This window comes from Raphanus sativus, chromosome 3 (assembly GCF_000801105.2).
Source record: "Raphanus sativus cultivar WK10039 chromosome 3, ASM80110v3, whole genome shotgun sequence".
Lineage (NCBI taxonomy): Eukaryota > Viridiplantae > Streptophyta > Magnoliopsida > Brassicales > Brassicaceae > Raphanus > Raphanus sativus.
In genome coordinates this window covers 5,586,186-5,609,969 of record NC_079513.1, presented here as the reverse complement: position 1 = coordinate 5,609,969, position 23,784 = coordinate 5,586,186, and the positions used below count along the sequence as shown (strand labels likewise).

Below are 23,784 nucleotides of genomic sequence, written 5' to 3'. Positions count from 1 at the left end.
TTATTATGTTGAACTTGTGTTATGTGCTTTTTATTATAAGTTCATATGTATAACTATATAACTTATTTTCATCTTATCATCCAAATCACAAAAAATGATAAGGGACAACACACAAGCGGTCCCTTTAAATTGCAAACTATGTATTAATAAATGATTTAAAATGGAACAATAGTTTTATGGTTATAAGAACTTGAAGAAATGGATAAAGCATATACGGATTTTTTTATTAATTAGATTGAAGACAAAATGAATTTATTTTTACAACATTTAATAAATATGAAAATAAGATTCTTTCTCTACATGTTTTCTCACTGTAAATCCAATAGCTAAAGTGAAACATGATTGAAAACAACATTGGTCTAAAATATTAAAGAGCATCTCTTGTAGAAAAATTCTTGAGAGCCTGCTAGTGCATCATAGCTTAGCAGTCTTCTCGAAGAAGTCTCTAGTCCTAGAGAACATTTTAATTTTTAATAAAATTGGATTGTTGATTAAAATTATTTTTGTGCTTAATTATTAGTTTAAATATTTCTTCGATGAAGTCTGCGAAAAATTCTGTTAATAAAGTCTAATATATAGTCTTCATATATAAACAATACGCATATCCAAATAAGTTTAAAATGGTTTCAATACAGATAAAAAAATTAAAATAGAACTTTAAATTTAAATAAGAAGAAAATAGTTTAATAGTTTAACATTTTTTATTTGATCTAACACATAAAAATTATACTTTATATTGTTTGAAACTAAACTATGACAACCAAAATAATAACATATTCACACTTAAATTTTAATTCATATTTTCTTTGGTTTTAACACACACACAAAATAAATATGTCAAATTTAAAGATATATCTTACTTTTAGAGAAAACGATAAAACATGAAAAATACAATTTAAGCAAAAACCATAAGAACACACACATTACAGTTTAGGCTAAATCTATAAATTTATTCAGATTTAATAGCCAAAATATATATAATTGGTGAATTTTTTATTTTACCAATTTTAGTATTTTACATATATAGTAGAATTCTCCATAATACTGCTAGTACAATATTACCGTTTAGCAGACTTTTGACAAATATGCTATGAAGGTTTCTGTATGTCTAAGTCCGATGTACTATCTTTAGATTGAAAAAACCTTAGTATACAAAAAAGTTTAAAAATGATTGCAAAACAGAGAAAAACTTTTAAAATTATTGTTTTTATCCTTAAATGATAAACACAATCACATTAAGTTGAATCTATAGATATATGAGAATCTAACACACAAAAACACATCTTAAGTTATAAATCTATCTTTTTATGAGTAGAAGATGAAAAAACTATCAATGAAAAATCTATAAAATGCAAGATAAATTGCGAGAAATACATGAGACAAAATGAGAAATTAATATAAATTTGTTGTTTTCAAATTCAAAAAGATTAAAATTAAATAGATTAGAGATTTTAGAGAGAGAAGCATAATATTTTTGTTGTAACTATTTAGAGAAGAGAGATAAATGTTTTAATTTTTTTTCATATAAAAAGAAAGAATTTCCACTTAGATAAAAATTTCTGGTTGTATAAGAATTTCTCAGGAAATTGCTAGTGCATTTACGGTTTAGCAGACTTCTAAAAAGTCTTATAACCTAAATTTACCCTGCATTTCAGAAGACTTCTAAGTTTCTAAAGAAGCTACTAGTGTATAACCTTTTTGTATGCATTAATATCTTCTATTCTTAAACTCTAAATCAAATAGTCTAACTATATAGAAATAAATACTTTCTTTAAACATAAAATTAACTTATAAATGTTAATCTATACAAAACTAAACACTTATATTTTAAATTTTACTTCAAAAATCATATTTAAGATTTCAAAAATTAACCCTAAGAATACAAAGCATTACTTGAATATATGTTACCAAACCCAAATCTAATCAAATGGACCATCATGACTTATAATATATATTCACTCATATACGTAGAAAACGATTCAATTTATTAAAATTAAATTTATATGATTTATAATTAATTTTTTGTCAACATTTGTTTTGACTGAACGCAAGAGATATACTATAATTATCACAGATACACATGTAGATATTACAAAGAAACAAAAGACACGTGTCAATAAAATACATGAATCTTGAAGTTCCAAACTCCACTGACGAAAATTTGGAGCTTCAACTCCGGAAAAATCTCCGATTACAATGGCGCAACTTCATCTTATCTTTCTCAACACTTGATATTATTGATTTTCACTTTTAAACCTCAATCCTCCGCCTTCAACCACTACTCTTGGACATGAATAAATACATCCACAGATGATTTACTCCGAGAAATTTCAATCGGTTCCAAAGAGATACTTTATCGGACCATCTGTAAAGAAGATGCTAATTCTTCTAAATTCTTCAACCACGATTAAGTATATCCAAAATTACATCCTTTTCTTTTCATCCGAGGAACTCACTCTTATTGATGAGACAAACAAATTTTTAAAGAGAGAGAAGAATTATACTCGTAGAGACGAAAGCTTGAGGATACCCGAAGAGAAGATAATTTTAAGCTAAGTTGAGACATGACATAAATGATTTTTCCGAAAGTGGTCACAGACAGAACTGCCTCCGAGATCCAAGCAACCGGATCAGAGTTTAAACACTACGAAATGCGAGTATTATTGAAATTTAAACACAGATCATAGAGCATATGAATGAAAGACAGCTCTGAATGGGTTTTTTATTACAACCAAATCGCCAAACCAAAGGGAAATCACGTAAGCGAAGACAAGATTCCATCTATAAATCGAAATATTAACAAACAAAAATAAAAAGATTGAGAGATGGTAACTTGCGGCGAAAGCCATGACCACCGACAGCAAGCTTTTTGTGAAAGGACTTTTTATTTATTTAGATTGTTTATAATTACTTCATTTTAATTTATTTTCCATTAAATAATTTTAGTAATTTTTTTAAATTAATTTCAGATTAATTCATTAGTAACTTTCAAGAACTTTTTTTTGTAGAAAGACTTCATTGTTTCAAATTTCTAGAAGACTTGTTAAGTTATAACCGTAAAAGTTCCACATTTTTGTTTGGTCATAGATAATTATCATTTTACTATTTTTAAATTATTTTGTATTTGATTAATTTAAATATATTTACATTTAATTCAAATTAATCAGTTTTGGCAAATATCTGATATATATTGTTTCAAAATACTAATGATCCAGCTTACTTAAGTGTATTATAATATAATAACATTAGATATTAATATAATAACAAATTTTCAGTTTATAGACTATAAGTGATATCTAACAAAACAGTATACTGTTTAATATTATATAGTTGTCAAACTTTGAAAATATAACTTAAATTTTTTCATATGAATCCGCATTTGGATGAATAAATACATGCATAAAAAATTAACAAACAATTGCTATTTTATTGAGGCATTATCTCTAATCTCTTATATTTTATTTTTATTATGTCTTGAGATCTTCGCCTCGATATTTCTTTTATTTCGAACTACGAGAAAACTTTTCCTACAGGGAAATGAATTACTATATGTCTCAGTTCATGCACTATTTTCTTGTATACTCTATAGTGAGCCTAAATATTTATAAATAACATAAGAAGTAGGAAATAACGAATCTAGCCAGTACACCTATAACTTGAAAAAAAATATTTTGTTAAAACAAAAAAAACTTGAAAAGATTTATTATTTCTCTTGTCATAGAATTCTGAGGCATCGTTAAAAATCAGAAGCGAATTACCTTACAAATTTGATATAAAAAAATTTACCATCAAAACACCATGAGTTATCAATTACTCTCGAATACACAATCACTGGTTTCGATTTTTTTCCGAAGCATCTCGAGAATTTATGTGACTTACATCAATGAGCCATCACATACAAGAATCAAGCGGAATAGTTAATAAAAAGAGCTGATAAAAATATTTGAGATAACTCGGTTTGTGTCGCTCAACTCAAAGAAACCTATATCAAGAGAAACAGAAAATCCTATTTCTCCAAGGTTTTTCTCATATGTACAGCTCGAAAAAATTAAGAAGTGGACATCGAATATCTACAGTCACGCAACAATTGCCTAACTTATTCACCAAGATTTTTTCCACTACAACATTCTGAAAATATATTTATGATATCGGAATGCGGTGTTTGCGTGATCTATGAAGAAAAGATATATCTATTATTTTCAGGAAGAAGATAGCGATAATGCACTCTTTTTCTTATCTTGGTCTTTATCCCAATGGATTCATAGCTAGGTTTTTAACGAACTAGGCATAATACAAATTGGATAAATAAGGAGTGTTAAGAGATATGTTCATCCATTTGATAATAAATAGTAATTACTTCCTAGGGAAGGTAATATTTTCCAGACTTAACCCCTCCTAAAATATGTGTCTTCTCTGATCAAATTTATGAGACTATTTAAGTTAAATCTTTATCTCTCTCTGTTTAGACATCAACAACTTAACATAAAACTGATACAAAGATCAGATATTTTTTATCTTACTCTCTCTCATCTGAACTCCCCTCTCTCTCTCTCTCTTCTCTCTCTCTCTCTCTCTCTCTCTCTCTCTCTCTCTTTTACTTTTAACATACAATACAAGTGTATTATTATATATTATATATATATATATATATATATATATATCTAATCTATTAAAAGAAAATACATGAGAGACACTCCTACATGGCTTTTCATGATCAAAATGAAACATTAAATTCCATTGTCATAATACATTAGTTATTCTTGGTCTGCAGAATCAAAACCACTATATTACATATGAGCAACTCCATGTCATTGCAATAAAGTCGGAAAAAGAAATATTTAGATCATAAGTTATATCATTATTAATCGAACTTTTTAAATTCAAAATCAACTAAACTAAAAAAATATTGATGTTATCACTTTGAATAGTTTAATACAAAATCAATCTAATAATTTTTAATTTCCTAAACGATTTTATCTTCCAAAATCTATTCTATATTTAAGCAATCACTATTACATATGAGAAATCCATGTCATTGTCGGTTAATAAATCCTGAAAAAGAAATATTTAGATCATAAGTTATATCATTATTAATCGGATTTTTTAGATTAAAATCAATTCTAAATAAAAAATACGATGTTATCACTTTTGAATAATTTAAGGTAATTCAAAATCAAATCTAATAATTTTTGATTTCCTAAAGAGTGTTACCTTTCAAAATCTATTCATATATTAATCAATCACCATAACAATTATGATATCAATCAAATACCACAAGATTATTTTTTGTTTCTTATCTTGTAAATCACGTTTAATATATAATCATTATATACCTAAATTCGTGTGATGTCGTTAACTTTATTTTGGAAGGCATAGGTTTTTTTTAGCTTGACGTTGAAGTCTAAGCTTTTTCTGTTTGTTTTGCGGAGAAAAAATATGGGTTTCGAGATTTGGTCTGAGTTTAACGTTTTTTTTTAAATATGTACCCAATTAAAAATGATAAAAAACTGGCCCAATTCAATATATCAATGTGGACTCGCTAAATTTAATTACCAGAATTTTGATTTTTTTGAACCTTTTTTAGTTTATATTATTACTGTTTAAAAACTCTAAAGTTATAACTTAAAATGTACTTTAAATCACAAAAGTATTGGTATAATTTTATAAAAAACGCACAATCTAAACTTAATACTCAAATATTTTCAAAGTTTGTTTATGTTACCAATTAAAATGAAAAGTTATATAAAAACAAAGAATACATCCTCATTGTTAAACAATGGAAACACTGACCAAGATAAATCAATCTCAAAATAAATAAACTATGAAACAGTAACTCCTTTAACATATAATCATTTATAACATACATTCATACATTCGCGCAGATATAAATTCTAATAGATATTTATATCCTCAGCTAATATTTCACAACAAGTTTCATACTTTTTACTAAAATGTCGTAGTTGCTGTTGCTTTTCTTTATAAAAAACTAGGATAGGCCCGTCCTTCGGGCGGGATTTGATTGATTGATTTTAGAGAAGATGTTATATTGTATAAATTTCTTAATATGACAGCATTTTAACTCTAATTTGTAAGTATTTAGAATGTTGGAATTCAGATTTAATGTCTCTAGGAGCAGAGCTCTGCGCAAGTGCGGGGATGTAACAATTAGATATGTTGTAATACTTCTAAAATGTTATATAAAGTGTTGTAGAGGGTGTAGTCAAAGCAGGATTGATGGTTTGAATTCCAATGGCACTGCTATCTTTTGGGGCAGTTTGTGTCTACGGATAGCATGTACTTAATTGAAGGCTGAAGCAGTTGCAAGACTTGCTATATTTTAAGAGTGTTGTTTCCGTAGTATTTCAATGTGATCGTTTTTGCTTGGTACCAAGTTAATGAATGATCATGATTTCTTTTATAATATAGTTGTTGTGGTCCATAATATAAAGTGGTGGGCCGAAAAGAATTGCATTGCTTCTTTTATCTCGTTTAGTTCTGATACCAAGTGGTGGATACTCTCCTATTGGTAATTATTGCATATTCATAGAATTGCGGAAAAAGTTTTACTGTAGAAAAAATTAATTAAACTACGAAGAATTTAAAATTTGTGAATTAATCAAAATATTTGATATGGTATTAAAGAAAAAACAAACGTAAAAATAACTAAAATCTATTAAAAATATATTTATTCTTATTATAAATATTTAGTTTTCAATACATTTTAATAATAGATTTATATTTTACAATATTCCAAAATTATAGTATAACTTTATTTACAACATAGCTATTTATCACCATAATAATTATTGCTATTTATTAAAATTTTAAAATTATTAGCATATAATTTAAAAATATGAAAGTGTTAATTTTGTATAATTTCCTTAATAATCTATTAAAACTCATTTTTCCACTTACTGAAATTCCTTTTATATATTTATCAGAAAAAAATTCAAAACTGCGTTTTTGTATTTTCTTTTCATTCCGCGAATTTTGTTAATTGATAAAATATTTACGGATCGCGTTTGAAACGGGATTCCGTTATTCCACAAAATTACCTATCAAACAGAGTGTCATTGCGTTTTATATTTATTTATTGTTTTGATATTTTCAGTTTGGTTGTTTTCTTCTTTTTCTATGATAATAACTCTGTCTTCTTCTACTATTTATTGATCAATTTTCAAACTGTGCTTAACCTTTGTCGCTCCACTTATTTGTTCGAAACAATTCTCATTACCTTCTTGATCATGGTATTCCTATCTTTTATTATATTTCCATGTGTACACAATTTTAAAATACTTCGCATTTCTCTTGTTTATAGATTAACACATTGAACCACATCATAATAATCTAATGCTGAAGTCGTTCTTTTTGTTTCCAAGAAATCCACACATTATAGAAACATACACAATGCTGATTGAACATTGTCGTGAAAGCATTTGATCTTATGTGCATAAGTATCCCCTTGGTTTTGTTCTCTACCATCTTCTTCTGTTTCTTGACATTGAACCTGCAAGAACAATTATGTCTATCAGTTTTGAATCTGATTCATATTCTTCACTAAAATGTTACCCACTGTGATTTTTGTTGTTTTCTTTTCTTCTCCCAATTTTTAAAAATCTTCAAGCATCATGATATCGGTTATTAGCGTTATCCGGTTGTTGCTTCTTTTAGTTTTATCCATATTTATCAGATTTGGTAATGCTGACATTAAAGTGTCTTTGTAAATCAAAATAGTGTATATAGGCAATGACAGTTTTATGAGTGTTTACCTTTATTTATTTTTGTTCTCCTTTGCCATTATTGTTGTGATGCGTTTTCGGTTTGTACCCTCTCTGTGAACTCAGAGAATCCTAATGGGATTATAAGGGATGTAGGTGTGGAATTTAGGGACACCACAGATGGTGGTTATGTGAAGGATGCTGGAGCAAGAACCGTTAAAGACAGATCTTCAGGTGTCAAATTTAATGCATGAAGAGTTAAAATCTGAAACCAGTAGTGGAAAAGTATGAGGTACAAAAAGAACAACCAAAGAACCCACTGGAAATGCCTTCCATTAGTTCATGTATTATCACATTTAACTTCTGGAGATAGCAAGAGAAAGAGAGAATGATCTGAACAGGTAGCTGGGAGGCCCTCCCATGGGGGCCACAAGGCTCTCCTGACATTTCAGACGCAACAGAGGTCATCAGGTCCCTCGAACTCTTGGCCTCCACTTTGTGTGCTGTTTGAAAAACAGCCTTGATTCTGGATCCAACAAAAAAAAGATCTGAAGAGAAGAAAGACACAAACATGGCTAAAAATAACAGCATCAGATATCTACCTGTGTAGTTGCAGCGACATGACACCATCACCGCATAATGATCATCAAAGTTCATGACACTTCCGTTACGATACCTATAGAGATTTTCAATACTTCATTAGGCGTGGGAGAAAAGAGTGAACAGATCAATGTTAATGGAGAAAATTTAAAGATGATATTTTACCTTCTTGATGGATGATGTGGAATAAAAAGCTGCAGAAACCTAATAAACAAAGCGCCAGTTTCAGAAGAATTGATTGCTAGTGGCCATTCACTAAGTGACAAATGATATCAAAAGCTTCTTCAGTTGCCTCCTCAATGTCAAACCCGGCCTGAGAAATCTGTGATTATATCAACAACCAGCTTGTTTACTTTTTTTTTTTTAATTTAACTAAACCAAATGCTACAGCTATAGAGGCAGAACACATTCTGAGAAACCTGTTCGTGGTCAGATACATTTGGCAGAAGATGCTCATTTCCAACTTTCTGATCATCCAAGCCATAAGAGCTGTACAGCATTGAGCATGAAAACAGATTTGAGCGTGATGTAACCCAAAAGAATATGTCCACAATAGATATGACTTCAATTTAAGTGAACGCATTACCTGCCTAGCTGCTTGTTAATCCAGCTCAACAAAAGATCAGCAGTGCGCCATTGATCGACCACAAGTATATCACTTTCTCTTGTTTAGGTTCCCAGCTGCCGCCAACAAACTTTCTGGGAGGGGCCCAGAAGAGCATTGGATAACGTTTGATGGAGAACTTATCACAGAGCTTGACATTCATCTGTTCTGCGAGAACAAAATAGAAGTAAGAGAAACAGAGAGTATAAGTTATTGATACACGTTGTCCCCTATAAAGATGGCGCAAATACCTTAACTGCACAATCAACTCTGGTCATCAAAACGGTACCAGGATGTATTGCCTCTGGTCCATTGAAGAGCCTAGCGACTTTCTCATAATGAGGCTGCAGAGTCACACAGTTTCGAAGCATTGAATACAAAAAAGCATCTGACAAACGAAAAAGAGGACAATCAATACCATACCACTGTTTACCTTGTAGTTTCTACATGCATGACACCTTGAATCACTCATCATATAGGCACATACAACAACAACAATGGTCAATGTCAGTACGTAAATGTTAAAACTATTTCTTGATAAATCTCATGACTTTTGGGACATTTCTAAACCCAAAGATGGAAACTTTTTTTTCAGATTTAGAAGACTGACCAGCTAGAGAAGAACTCCAAAACGGCGTACTTGGCGAGGGTGTCTTTGAAGACTGAATCAAAGTTGGTAGCGTTCAAGTCGACGGCGTTATCTTTAGGAGATGTTGTTACTACTGATGTCCCGGAGAATCGAGCGCGATCCCAGAGAGGTTTTCTTTGAGCAAAGCGGCTCACCAGACTCTACGATCCTAACAGGGAAATGAGACTTCTGAAACCTTTTGGTCGGATCTGATGAGCTTAGAACGAATGAAAAGGGTTTCTGGAGAGACGAAACATACTTCTTATACTCGACTATACCGTTTCGCGAAACAAAATATCGCATTGAATCTACACTTGATTAATGGGGGTGAAGTAAAGATGATTGATGGGAGGAAGACGGAAGATCGGCCACAAAAACAGACATCCGATCGCCGTTACTTCAAACAGGGAAGACACAGTTGAAAACGCACCGTTTGAAACGTTAATGGCTAAATAACTTAGTGGGCTGAAAGCATAACGGCCCAACAAAAACTCGATTAGACGAAGTTTGTAAATTTTCGGACGCCGCGTTTTGGTTTGAGACACGCGTCTCTTTCTGGTCACCCTATTTGATGACGTGGCCTCCTTAGAAGAGAATAGAGGTCTACTTTATAGTATTAGAAGTATGTGGTTGCAAACTAATGTCATTTATAGTCCCTCTTGAGGTGAAAAACGTCTGTATGCAATCATTACCATTGGCAGGGTAAATTCATATTTCAAAGATTGTGTTAAAAGGACGTAAGTAATAAATATGCGAATTTGAGACAACCATATTTCCCCAACTTTTAGTTCTAATGTAATATAGATACCAAAGATATGAAAATGTAGATTTATAAACATTTTCTGCTGCAATGCCTGACGATATTGTTAAGCATTCTTATTCATATCTTAGACTGATCTGTTTACATGGCAAGTCTATTATTGAATCTTTTTCAAGAACGTAAAACCAATATTACAAACTTCAAGATTCACTTGGGGATGTCAATAATCTCGAAGTGAACACAGCAAAACCAGAAAACTACCTTTTTGATTCACTTTGAGATTTTTGCCGCTAGTTCTCTAACAAGCTTAGCGGCGACCATGGCCGTCATACCGTCCACAGTATCACGCTGCGGGTTAAACTCGACAACATCAGCCCCGACCACGTCTCCTTGAAGATTATGTAAGATGTTAAGAACATCACGGAACGAGAGACCTCCTGGTTCGATGTGTGACACTCCAGGTGCAAACGCCGGATCAAGACAGTCAACATCGATGGAGATGTACACACCCTTCACTCCTTCCCCTAGTTTCTGTACAAACCCATTACAACCAAATCGAACTATAATTTAAAAAAACCACAGTTTAACTCAATCCTGTCTAGAATTCAAGGGAGCGATAGAGATACCAGATTTTCCAAAACATCACGATCCCTCGAGAAAGTTCGCATCTCATACTGTTCTACTCCAAACCTCTTGCCTTGTTCTCGTCCTTCCTTGTTTATCGATCTGATCCCAACCTATACAGAAAAGTGTGAGGATCTCCATCTCCTTAGTATTATCTTCCCTAGAGATTGTGATGTACACAGAAACCTACCTGTAAAAGACGCCGAGCATGGCCACCTTCCATGATACGAGCAAAGGAAGACGCATGAGAGTACTTGTTGCCTTCGAAGCAGTCGTATATATCAGGATGCGCATCAAGATGAAGAACGTCCACAGGTCCTCCAAGCTTCTCAGACACCGCTCTAATAACTGGATAAGATATGGAATGGTCTCCACCTAAGACCAGCGGACGCAATGGTTCCTTACACAGCAAACAAAAAAAAAACTCAGTTACTTTGGACTTTTAACTAAAGATGATGGTTAAATATAGATTACCTCTTCCATTACAAGCTTTACAGATTCGCTTATTACATTCATTAGTCTATCATCATCAACACCACAATCTCTGATCTCTTGTACCGGTACATCCCCAACATCAGTTAGAACACGTGGATCCTTTAGCTCCTTCCCTACAACATATTAATCTCATTATACCTAAAATCTTAAACAAAGGAGTGAATATTTTTTTGATACCTTCTTCAGTGGAGGAGTTGGTGCTACCACACCAAATAGCTTCTCTAATTCTTGGAGGAGCAAAGGCAGGACCTTGAAGGAAAGAAGAGTTGTGACCGAGTGGTACACCAAGAAGTGATGTTGAAGCTTTAGCTCCTCCTAAGAGACGCACCAACTCTCCCTACACAAATAATTGATTTGATTATATTTTTGTCCTACTAACTAACAAGACAAAATGAAAGATCGTATGTATGCATACTTTGAGTTTTGCCCTTTCGCGAATGAGAGTTAACGAAGCATCGATGACACGGTTCTGCCCGTTCTCGATCGAAGAAGCAGAGACGGTCGTGAACGACGACGAATTGAGTCGCTGTAAGTAGTGAATCCCTCTCTGCCCAATCTTCGACATATCTGGAATTTGTTCAGATTTATTTAGATCGGATTGTAGTAAACTTCTCGATAGGTGAAAGATTGTTCGAATAGGTGATAAAGCCGGAAAAAGATTGACGAATTACTTCTTGTTTTTATCGCCAGAGATAAAGAGAGGAAGACGAGTGCGTGACGGAACTGTGATCAAATGCCACAAGGGAACGTATATATATCATTAGATAACCAGATATTTTGAATGTGTATTAACTTTAGTAAAATACCAAAGTATCCTTACAATCATAATATACTTGGTTAGAATATGCATTACAAATTTGTTATTACCAAAAGTACTTTACAGTCATTGATGCTTATCCACGTTTAAGTTCTTTTCAAATTATCAAATCTTTTTTTTTCTTTAGACTTTTTTTTTATCGGATTTATTATGCTATTAGAAACAATGAGAAACATTTCATAGAAGATATTACAGCTGACCATTCTACCTGACTTATTAGAATTCATGTCTGACTGCATCATCCTGAGCCGCCCTATGAGATCCATTCCTGACGGTATTCCTTGCGCCATGCTGAAGATCCCTTGTAAGACTTGTCTCCAATATTCTGCATAATTTGCTTTCTCCGGGAATTGAAACCCAGACCTCCTGGTGTAGAAATTGCGTCGCCTGGGATTCGAACCCCAAACTTGGGTGTAGAAGCCTTTAAACCTTGACCACTAGGCCACGGTACTTCCACTTTTTTTTCTTTTTTTTTTCTTTAGATTATCTTTCCCGTTTTTTCCACATCTACTGAAATAATTCATATCATGTTCGACTGCTCATCACCAAAGTTCTAAAATTTCCTTTCATTTTTCTATTTATTGATTTCCCATCAAAACTAAGAGTGTGAATGGTGACTTCAGATTTAATAATATCAGTAGGACAATATTAAAGTGCAATATATTTCAGCTGTATTTCCTGCGATTTGCGGAAATAAGTATAGTTTTGAAAAAAAATAGTGCGGTTTTGAGATAAAAGTAATGACATTCTGATAGATTAAAGTATTTTAAAATTATTTGTTTAAGATATTTTACCATCAAACTATTTATTTGAATAAATATATTAAACATTATTTAAGTACAATAAAACAAATCATACGTTTACAAGAGTTATTGAAAATTAAAATAAAATTATACTTGACAGAAAATAATTATTTGAAAATGTACATTTATTAGATCTTTTTTCAATCTTAAACATTTTTATAATTTTTTTTATCATCAGTTTAAAACAGATTTCATGAAAACTATGTAAACCATTCAGGTAATTTTGCATTCATATGAACAATGAAATACATTTGCTTCCTAGCACTTCTTGTCAGGCTGTCCGTCTTAGTGTTTAACGTTCTTGGTATATGACTGATCTCTGAATATGTAAAACTTCCTTAAAAATCTTGATGTCGTCTAAATAGTTCGCAAATGTTGGCCATTCCTCTGATGTAAAAACCATCTTCACTAATGGAATACAATCCATTGCAAAAGTAACATAATATTGACGTAAGTTCTTCATGCTTTCCATGGCCCATATTAGAGATTCTATCTCCGAGTGTAAGGGCGAAAGATTTGCTCTCGTCTTCCTTGCTCATGTTAACCCATCAAAGCCTTCTAGCGTAATGTACAAGTCCTTTCCTGAGAACATCTCTTTATCTTTTCATGATCCATCTGTAGAACACTAACGACTTGGAATTAGAGGTAAACTGAACTCGTCGGTCACTCTCGATTGGGTAGTTCCACTCTTTACTGCGGCATGAGACTCTTCTCAAAATAAGGATTCAGTCTCTGCCAATTACATAGTATCTCTAGGATCCACGTCAATATTAGTGAAAACCTTGTTATTTCATCCCTTCCAATTGTACCATAAAATCCGTGCGATATGATGATCTTCCATATACGGAGACACCCTCCAATATAGATAATTTATATTTGTGAACAGTGTCTGAGAAGGAAAGAAGTTAGGGCGTCCAGTTCTGCAGTAGAGATGGAATTTCTCATTTAGAAAAAACCCATCAACTATAACCCAAAAAGAACCAAATTTCGTAAACAACATCGAGGAAGACTAAAAGGAATATCCTCCCGTGGGAATCGATGTGATTTTAGAGAGAGCTCAAACCTGCACCGTCGAGCATTCAAAAAACACATGTCTAATTGATGTCTCGCTGGCTCCACATCTTCACACTGGATATTACCTTGCATACCCATGGTCTGTAATTTTTTCCTAACTGATATGCAACCCGATACTATCTGCCAGAGGAAATGTTTTATTTTTGCTGTCAATGAATCTTCGAAGAATAAGCTTTTAATTGTATAACCAGGGGTCCGTACACCAGGAGTGTTTTTTCTCTGTCTAGGTAGACCCAATTCCACCTGATAATCTGATTTTACCATATATTTTCCATTAGTGGTAAAATGCCAACCATCTTGATCAGTCAATCTATGCGTACTGAAAGGTATACTTTCGATAATCTTTGCATCTTTTGGTGCCACCAATGAACAAATTGTCTTACAATTCCAAGTGCGCGATTGTCAAGATCACATCTTCAAATCTCTCATTCAACAATACCTAGTATTGTTCCTAATCTTCAATAACGTAAGCATCTTGTTCGGATTGCACAAGAGATTGATGCCACACTGCTGCCATCTGATTGAAGTGGATCGATCCTAATCTACTCGCAGATCCATCAGAGTATTATTAATTCCGAAGAATTCTTCAACCTTAAACAACCACTCCTTAACATTGGTGCCACGCTGATGCCATCAATGTTAAGGAGATTGACTAGATTTTGACCCGTACAACCGTACGGGTATTTGTTTTCATTTATTTTTATATAAATATTTTATTTTTAATTCTAAATTGGTATATATTATAATATATATGAGGTGTATCTATCATTTCTTAAAACATAATATTTTTGTAGTTTATTTTTTTTATTGAATATGTTGTTTCAAATTTTCACATGTATTTGTATTTTCTTCTATACAATATATATTTTTGGATCATTATTTCCTTCTTTAACTTACCAATATATATAGAGATTGAGCATGACACGCCCTCTCAAGAACAAGTATATTTTTTGTTTTATATTTCTTTTTAAATTTTTAATTTTCATATTTCATTTATTTGAGGAACTATTATATCAATTTAAATTAATAATAAACATAAATATAATTAAATTTTTCAAATATAAAAATTATTTTTTTCAAAAAAAATATACCCACTCTTTCAAAAAAGACGATCAGAATCTAATGTATTATTATAGTATAGATTGTAAAGGACAGACTTTTCACCGGGTCAGAATGCGAGCATGGGGCTGGTTCAGATCTGCCCCTTTTGTGGAGAGCGAGATGAAACAAGAGACCACCTATTTTTTGCTTGTCCTTACACCTACACACTATGGCTTCAAGTGCTGGGTACTCTACTGCGGCCTCCTCCCTCTTCGGACTTGGGCGAAAATGTGGACAGGATTGCTGCAATATCTAATGACAGGCTGGGATCGATTGTGGCGAGGTTGTCGTTTCAGGTGGCTATCTATTATATCTGGAGGGAGCGTAATGAGCGTCGTCACTCTCAGGTTGCTCGGCCAGTAGAGCAGCTTGTGAGGATTATTGACAAGACAATCATGCAAAGAATAATGTCTACGAGATATTATGGGAAGCAAAAGCTAGCAGGACTTCTTCAACTTTAGTTTAGTACTCATATGGCTTAGTTTCTATAGCTGAATTGGGGGTTTGATTTCTATTTTTGGGCCTCTATTCTTTTGATGTACATAACCATTCTTTCATTTGATGATCAATAAATTTAAAATTTCATCAAAAAAAAAGTGTAGATTGTAATGCTATGTTAATACTATTTGGTATTTAAAAAAAAATATTAGGTCAAAAAATAAAACACAGTTTTTAATAAAACACATTAGAAACCTTTGTTAAAAAAAAATAATTTTACATAAACCATCCACTAACATATGTATTTTATTTACCTATATTATTATCAAGTGTTTGACCAAAATAAAATTATTATCAAGTGCTAATATCAAGATACGATCATAATTCATTTTATTTGCCTATCTCACTAATCATATATATAACCATCAACTGATAATTAACTGACAAGGTGGTTCCCTAAAATCGTGGAATTATCTAAATTACACCAATATGAATCATTTATTAAGTATTCAAATATGTGTTTGTTAACAAATCCTGATTTTTAGGAATAATTTATTAGGAATGATATATTATTGAACCATATGTTTAGTAATTAATGAATGGTAAGTGATTTCTAGTTAAGGGTCCATTTTTTAAAAAATCACACATGAATCAAGGTTGTGACTTCTCTTTTAATATAATAGATGTCACGCTGCTGCAATCTGATCAAAGTGGATCGATGTTAATCATACTCGCAGATCCATTAAAGTATTATCAATTCCAAAGAATTCTTTAACCTTAAACAATCACTCCTTAACATTCTCGCTGTTGAATTTGGGAACCTTCACCAATCTCGTCATACTAGTGTAAAATGAATGATTACCAGTACGATGACGATGATGCAGATCGTGCGTTTGAGTTTCACTCATCGAAGGATTCATCGGATTGTTGCCCGTCATCAATTTGAAGGTTTCGATCATCTCCCTCACGGTCTCATCAGCTCACGCGTGACGTTCATTTTGCATCTCGATCGCCTTCTACAAAGCTTCAAAATGACTCAATACAGCTCCGTCAGTATCATGCGTCGCCCTTCTCTTCATCAACGCCTGAGTTCGCGTTTCCGCCACAGATTCCGAGGTTCGTTTAACTTCTGATACCTTTGATATAGTAAATTTAAGGTTCAATATAGATTCCAATACTCGATTCAAAGTCAATACAACAAAGAATCGATCCTACCACGCCAAGAGCTTACAAGTAGAAACAGCTCAATAACGATGATAAGATGAACAATACTACTCTCAGAAATATTAAGAAAAGTTCACTTAATATCTAGATAAAATGAAAATGACCTCTCTCTGTTTTATTGCTTCTTCCGTTCGTCGTGTAACAAACTCCAACTTATTTCTCAACAACTCCTCTTTTCAATCGATATGCGTTACTCTTTGTACTTCTCTTTATTAGCTTACACGTCTCTCTCTTTTTCTATATCATAACCCTACAGTTAAAGGATGTAAAGTAGGGTCCTATTAATTTCTGTTTTCCTAATTTCACATTTATGTAGGCAGGCATTAAGCAATGCATGAGATCTATGCATATTCAAGAAAAAGACTCCAACAATGGATAAAATTATACGATTTGTCTAGACTGAAATAAAAGCTCTAACTATCCCTAAAAACTGAAGTAAAGTGAAAGCGGTATTGTTATTTATCTTTTAACGCATGAGAAGAACGTATGGGAAGAAACATTCATTAATGTAAGACTATCTACAATGACTTATTGAATAAAAAGTTTCAATAGTCGAAAGAGTATAATGATCTATTGAAAAACAAGTTAAATCCTACATGTATTAAACATGGTTGTTAGAATTCAACAATGTTGAATCCATAAAGTGGATCCCACAATGACCACTTGTCATTAAATTATTGGTCACAAAGATTTCTGATTTGTTACCATTCATCTGAATTATTTGTGATAAATTATCTCATAAATTTTTATTTTTCAAAATTTAGTTTTTACATCAAAATGTATCATTTTTAAACTCTATAAATAGAGACTTGATTCATTTGATTTGGACACAGAAAAAAACAAATATTTGTACTATAAATTTTCTATTAGACTTCATTCAACTCTTGTTTTTATATTTCTTTTTTTCTAATTAAATGAATCTCAACTATTGACTATTGTTATTTAATTTTAATCAATAATTATAATTTTTAAATATTGCAATTTAATTTTAATCAATAAGTTTCAATATTTAATGAAAAAAACATATAATAAAAAAGCAAAATTGTGAAAGAACATAATTATAGAAAAGAGTGTTGAATTTTTTTCAACAAACCATTGTAGAATAGGAAAATTGAAACGGTGTTGAATTAATTGGTAAAAGAGAGAAAATATAATGTGGAAGAGAGATAAGATGATGTGGAGGATGTTGAAAGTGAAAACTATTATTGATAGTCTAAGCAGTTGAAAATTATATTGTATGGAAACATCTATAACCACAACATACATATTTTATTTTCTTACAAACAATAATAAACTATTCTTCCTAAATTTAGTAGAATTAGTACAAAAGAGTTAGTGAAATTATTTTCTCGTCATATTTTGTTTTTCATCATGTAAGTAAATAAATTGTGCATTGTTGTTAAATTTTATATAACACTGCAAATATGTGGTGAGACAGTTATTATGATATGTTACAAACTTTTGAAAGAAAACAAAAAATCGTTGGATCACGTTTTATATGTTAATTAATGTTACTAATGTATGCATGAGAAGTCTCTAGTGCACATAATGCATGTAAATGAAAATGTTCTATAACTACAACAACTAATGTATACTATATTCTTACAAGCAGCGATTATTTTGATTTTAAGATCCAGAAAACAAATATTTATCTTTCTGTAGAATCGTACGTATAAGCAGTTGCTGAATTTGTGGAGACCCTGTATTCTCTACTTAAACAAGGACCCGTTTATCCTACAACGCGTCAGTGAATTATATGTCCATACACCACTTCACGAAGCGTCGATTTATGGTAAAGTAGATATGGCGTTGAAATTGATGATATTGGCTCCATCCTATGCAATTAAGCTAAATACACATGGGTTTAGTCCTTCGCACCTTGCGGTGGAGAATTGTCAAGTCGAGATAGCGATAGAGCTAGTCAATGTTGATTCAAGCTGTCTGTCTTCACGGCAGAGGAGGTATATATCTATAATATAGTTTTACAACAGTTACGTTTCTTTTCGATAGCAAGTTTTAATATAAAGGATCGTATATATGTTCATCAATCTCCAAACATGTATGACATTACTACATGTAGAACAAAGAAACTGGAGACAATCGTACACCACACTTCTAAGACAAACCAAACAAGGGAAAGAGGAAACCCACACCGGACTACCGGAGTTGTCACATCCCAACATGACGGCTGCCGAGAAAAATATCATAAACATTCTGAAGTTTCTCTAAACATTTTTTTTCAAGAAAAATTGTTTCTTAAACATTTTTTATTTTTTGAGAAGTTTAAAATTAGGGAAAATTATTTTTATGCTTTTGAAGTTTTTTATTTAAATATTTATTTATTTATTATGAATGTTAAAATTAAATTGTATAATTGTCATCTACTACTTTAATGAAATCTATTATGGTCATTTTGATTTTTATAAGATAATTTTAAAAAAAATAAGGCTATTTCTCTAACTTTTTAAAGGAAAAATAAAATCATACAAAAATGAAATCAATAAAAATTAGTGCATACCCTAACCGCAGAAACCAGCTAAGAAACTACGTACTCCTAGAAACCCGTAAACTTTTTCTGCAAAACCAAAACAGAATACAAGGTTAATTGCATTAAAGTTTAGATCTGGGTATGTATAAACAGAAATTGTGAAGGTAAGAGAAAACGTTCAAAGGTCTCGATATGGAGATAGAGGAGAAGCATAACCCTAATTCTCATGAACGCCTCAGACCAAGAGATACACCCAAATCCTGGTCCGAGCTTCCTCTAGATCTCTTGATTTCTGTTTTCACACGCCTCAGTTTCGCTAATTTCCAACGAGCAAAATCGGTATGTTCGTCTTGGCACTCTGCTTCCAGACAATGTGTGCCCAAAAATCATCAGATCCATTGGCTGGTTCTCTTCCCGGAAGACAACAACAATCCGTGCACGTTGTTCAATCCCGAGGAAAAAGATAAACGTTACAGAACAAAAGATCTCGGCCTGGAATTTGCAGAGAGTTTTTGTATAGAGACCTACAGAAGCTGGCTCTTGATGTCCAATCGTATGCATAATCTCTACATTGTGAATCTCTTCACCCATGAGAGGATCGATCTACCTCCTGTGGAGGCACAGCATGGAGTGACAAAGATTGAGCGAACCTTGGATGATGATGTGTTTCGCATTACGAGTCACAACGGAAAGGAGTACAAAGGTATTCGTCGACGATCTCCAGTGCTTTGGATTGATGAGGAAACCAGAGAATATGTTGTGTTATGGGAACTGCGTGGATTGTGCGTAGTTTACTCTAGAAAAGGAGATACCTCTTGGAATCAAATTCCTGATACCTCGAGCTGCTGTGACATGGTTTATAAGGACTCCAAGCTTTACTTCTTAAGCTTATTTGGTCAGTTCAGAATCTTCGAATTTTCCTCCCGAGAATTTCCACAAGAAACCTTTCAGTGTGGGGTTGCTGTGGAAAGATTTCGGTTAGGTATCCAACTTCGTCAACGAAGTAATTCCTGGAGCATTGTTGCTACAAAACTTGTTGTCACAGCAACAGGGGAAGTCCTCAAGGTTGAGAAACTGTGGAAATCGAGGTCTGAAACCTGGTCCTTCCGGGTTTTCAAATTCTATTCATCAGGATTCCTGAAGAAACATAATCGGATTTATTCTTTGGGCGACGAGTCAATGCTTTTGGATCAAGGCATCACAGTTCTCGCCAATGACACTGATGGATTCATTAAAAATTCCGTCTACTTCAGTGATACTCATGGAAAGGACGTACATGGCATCTTTCTTTTTAATCTCGAGACACAGAAAACAGAGCTGTTGCACAAATATGACTGTTCTTCAGTTCAATTCTCTAGAGCTAGATGGTTCTTACCAAGCTTTAGGCAAGCGTGACTGATCTTTGCTATGTTCTACTCTTCAATAATATGTTTTCTTATATGTTTTTTTTTATAAATATGTTGTTTATTACTCTATCTAGCGATTATCTCAACTATGTTTCTTGCCAACGAATCTCCCAAACTATTTCAGGCTCCCTACTCTATTTGGTTCTGCAAAGTTGTCATCACAAGAAACCACTCATAATGCTAGTTGACTTTGGTTTTGTGTTGTTTACAGAACAACAACCCTTGAGTTGTCTATGTCCCAGCTCCTAATCTTCACCATACCAAGGAAAGGCTGAAACCATGATTTCTACCAAAGTGTCGTACCTTCCTTCGAAAACAAATTTAGCCTCAGCGTTCTTTTTTGTTTTGTTTTGCCAAAGCCAGTCTAGATTGCTGTTGTGAAGTTCACCGCTCTTCCTAATTGAATTCCTTAAGCAACAGCTACACTATTTCTCACGTTGTTTCTTACCAACGAATCTCTCAAACTATTTCAGACTCCCACCTCTATTTGTTTCTGCAAAGTTGATACACAAAAAATGAATCTTTCCCGAATGCCGGAGCTGAGTATTGATAAAGAGACGTGTACTGCATGCTTACTTGGAAAACAGACCAGACAACCTTTCCCGAATGCAACATCTTTTAGAGTAACAAAGATACTTGAGCTTATTCATGGAGACATATGTGGTCCCATCACACCACAAACTGCAGGGAAAAGCCGTTACATCTTTGTTCTGATTGATGATCATAGTCGTTACATGTGGTCAATACTAATGCAAGAAAAGAGTGCGGCGTTTGAGAAATTTAAACGGTTCAAGGCAGTCGTAGAAGGAGAAACAAAAGAGAAGATTAGAACTCTCAGAACTGACAGGGGAGGAGAATTTACATCCAACGAGTTCAGAGAGTTCTGTGAGACTTCAGGGATCACTCGACACCTCACTGCTCCATACTCTCCTCAGCAAAATGGTGTAGTAGAACGGAGGAACATGACTCTTCTTGAGATGACGAGAAGCATTCTCAAGCACATGTTTGTGCCCAATTATCTCTGGGGAGAAGCAACTCGACATTCCACTTACCTGATTAACAGAGTATCAACAAGAAGCTTAGAGTCATAGACACCTTACGAGGCTCTCAAAGGAAAGAAACCAAATGTTGAGCATTTGAGGGTATTTGGATGTCTAGCATATGCTAAACCAGAGAAACAGTATCTGAAGAAGCTTGATGATCGAAGCAGAGTGCTGGTGAACTTGGGAACAGAACCCGGCTCCAAGGCATATAGGCTACTTGATCCTACTTCTCGTAAGGTGGTAGTGAGTCGTGACGTTGTATTTGATGAAAGCAAAGGATGGAAGTGGAATGATACTTCAGAAATTGGAGAGGAGCAACCTGGTATGTTTAGAATTTCTCTTGGAGTTTACGGCAATAACGGTATCCAACAGGAAGAAGTGGAAACAGAGCCTGAAAACAGAGTTACGAATGTTAAGGAGGAAGTGGAAAACAAAGCAGAGGAGCCTCTGTCTGAAACAGAGCATATACAGGATGACGAAACAGAGCAGCCCTTGTCTGATACAGAACAAGTACAGGACTTGTTAAGAGGATCCACAAGAGTTACTAGACGACCTAGCTATCTAGATGATTACGACTATATGGCTGAAGTTGAGGGAGAGAGACTGCTTCTTCTCATCAATGACGAGCCATGGAACTTTAGTGAGGCTATTAAAGAACAAGTATGGAAGGATGCATGTGCAGACGAGATTGACTCGATTGTCAAGAACAATACTTGGGAACTGGTGGACTTTCCTCAAGGAGCTAAAGCTATTGGTCTTAAGTGGGTTTTCAAGATCAAACGCAACTCTGATAGAATGATAAACAAGCACAAATCAAGGCTTGTGGCTAAAGGGTACATTCAAAGGCATGGAGTTGACTACGAGGAGGTCTTTGCCCCAGTAGCACGTATTGAAACCGTTAGGTTTATCATTGTATTAGCAGCATCAAACGGCTGGCAAGTTCATCACCTAGATGTTTAAAACCGCATTCTTAAATGGTGATCTAAAGGAGGTTGTATATGTCAGTCAACCAGAGGGGTTTGTCGTCAAAGGAAGTGAGAGTAAAGTCTACAAGCTGAAGAAGGCGCTATACGGTTTAAAGCAGGCACCGCGGGCCTGGAATGAGAAATTAAACAAAGTACTTAAGGAGCTCGAGTTTGTTAAGTGCAGCAAGGAACCGTCGCTGTATATAAAGAGGAAAGATGATGATCTGCTTCTAGTTGCAGTATATGTGGATGATTTGCTCATCACTGGCTCGAAGTTGAAGATGATAACAGAGTTCAAAGCAGGGATGTCGTTGAAGTTTGATATGAGCGATCACGGCTTACTCACCTACTACTTAGGAATTGAAGTTGTGCAGTTTGATGGAGGAATTACGTTGAAGCAAGAAAGCTATGCAAAGAGAATTCTGGAGGAGACTAATATGACAGAGTGTAATCCAAGACAGATTCCTATGGATGCTGGTTTGAAGTTGTCTAAAGCTCAAGAAGAGAGAAGTGTAGACGAGAAGGAATACAGAAGGATTATTGGTTGTCTGCGCTATCTTCTACATACTCGTCCAGACATGGTGTTTGCTGTTGGGGTCCTGAGCAGATATATGCACGACCCTAAGGAGAGTCACAGTGTTGCTTTGAAGCAGATCCTTCGTTATCTCAAAGGAACATGTTCATTCGGCTTGACGTTCTTAAGGACAAACCGCTCTGAGCTGATAGGATATTCTGATAGTTCTCACAACGTGGATATTGATGATGGGAGGAGCACAACAAGTCACCTGTTCTACTTGAACGATTGCTTGATCACTTGGTGCTCGTCAAAACAGGAAACAGTGGCTCTAACCTCATGTGAAGCTGAGTTCATGGCAGCCACTGAAGCAGCTAAGCAAGCCATTTGGTTGAGTGAGTTACTAGAAGAAGTACTTGAGAATGGAAGCAAGAAAGTGGTGATAAGACTGGACAACAAGTCTGCGATTGCTCTCACGAAGA

At 33.6% G+C, this 23,784-nt stretch overlaps 3 protein-coding genes and 1 long non-coding RNA gene across 5 annotated transcripts; 2 read left to right on the top strand and 2 right to left on the bottom strand.

Annotated features, from left to right (window-relative positions):
- Positions 1 to 7,276: 7,276 nt before the first annotated feature.
- On the bottom strand, positions 7,277 to 9,970 carry LOC108846039 (uncharacterized). 2 transcript variants are annotated; one of them, XR_001948594.2, is made up of 9 exons: positions 9,533 to 9,970; positions 9,356 to 9,380; positions 9,174 to 9,266; positions 8,905 to 9,090; positions 8,738 to 8,807; positions 8,484 to 8,640; positions 8,321 to 8,394; positions 7,770 to 8,244; positions 7,277 to 7,507 (listed from the first exon to the last, which is right to left on the bottom strand). It is a non-coding gene; the product is annotated as an uncharacterized LOC108846039 (long non-coding RNA). The 2 variants fall into 2 exon arrangements; XR_001948593.2 differs by having other exon boundaries at positions 8,905 to 9,085.
- Positions 9,971 to 10,362: 392 nt separating this feature from the next.
- On the bottom strand, positions 10,363 to 12,151 carry LOC108844398 (arginase 1, mitochondrial). Its single transcript, XM_018617656.2, has 7 exons — positions 12,101 to 12,151; positions 11,845 to 11,996; positions 11,607 to 11,766; positions 11,409 to 11,542; positions 11,125 to 11,334; positions 10,937 to 11,047; positions 10,363 to 10,841 (listed from the first exon to the last, which is right to left on the bottom strand). Exons 2-7 carry the CDS (start codon positions 11,992 to 11,994, stop codon positions 10,581 to 10,583), a joined length of 1,026 nt encoding a protein of 341 aa, XP_018473158.1. The 5' UTR covers positions 11,995 to 11,996; positions 12,101 to 12,151; the 3' UTR covers positions 10,363 to 10,580.
- A 3,153-nt stretch (positions 12,152 to 15,304) lies between these two features.
- LOC108845018 (uncharacterized) lies at positions 15,305 to 15,685 on the top strand. Its single transcript, XM_018618290.1, has one exon. It carries the CDS (start codon positions 15,305 to 15,307, stop codon positions 15,683 to 15,685), a length of 381 nt encoding a protein of 126 aa, XP_018473792.1.
- Positions 15,686 to 19,491: 3,806 nt separating this feature from the next.
- On the top strand, positions 19,492 to 20,821 carry LOC108845019 (putative F-box protein At4g22180). The gene has a single exon (XM_018618291.2). The coding sequence runs from the start codon at positions 19,567 to 19,569 to the stop codon at positions 20,767 to 20,769; it is 1,203 nt and encodes a 400-aa protein (XP_018473793.1). The 5' UTR covers positions 19,492 to 19,566; the 3' UTR covers positions 20,770 to 20,821.
- The last annotated feature ends 2,963 nt before the right edge of the window (positions 20,822 to 23,784 follow it).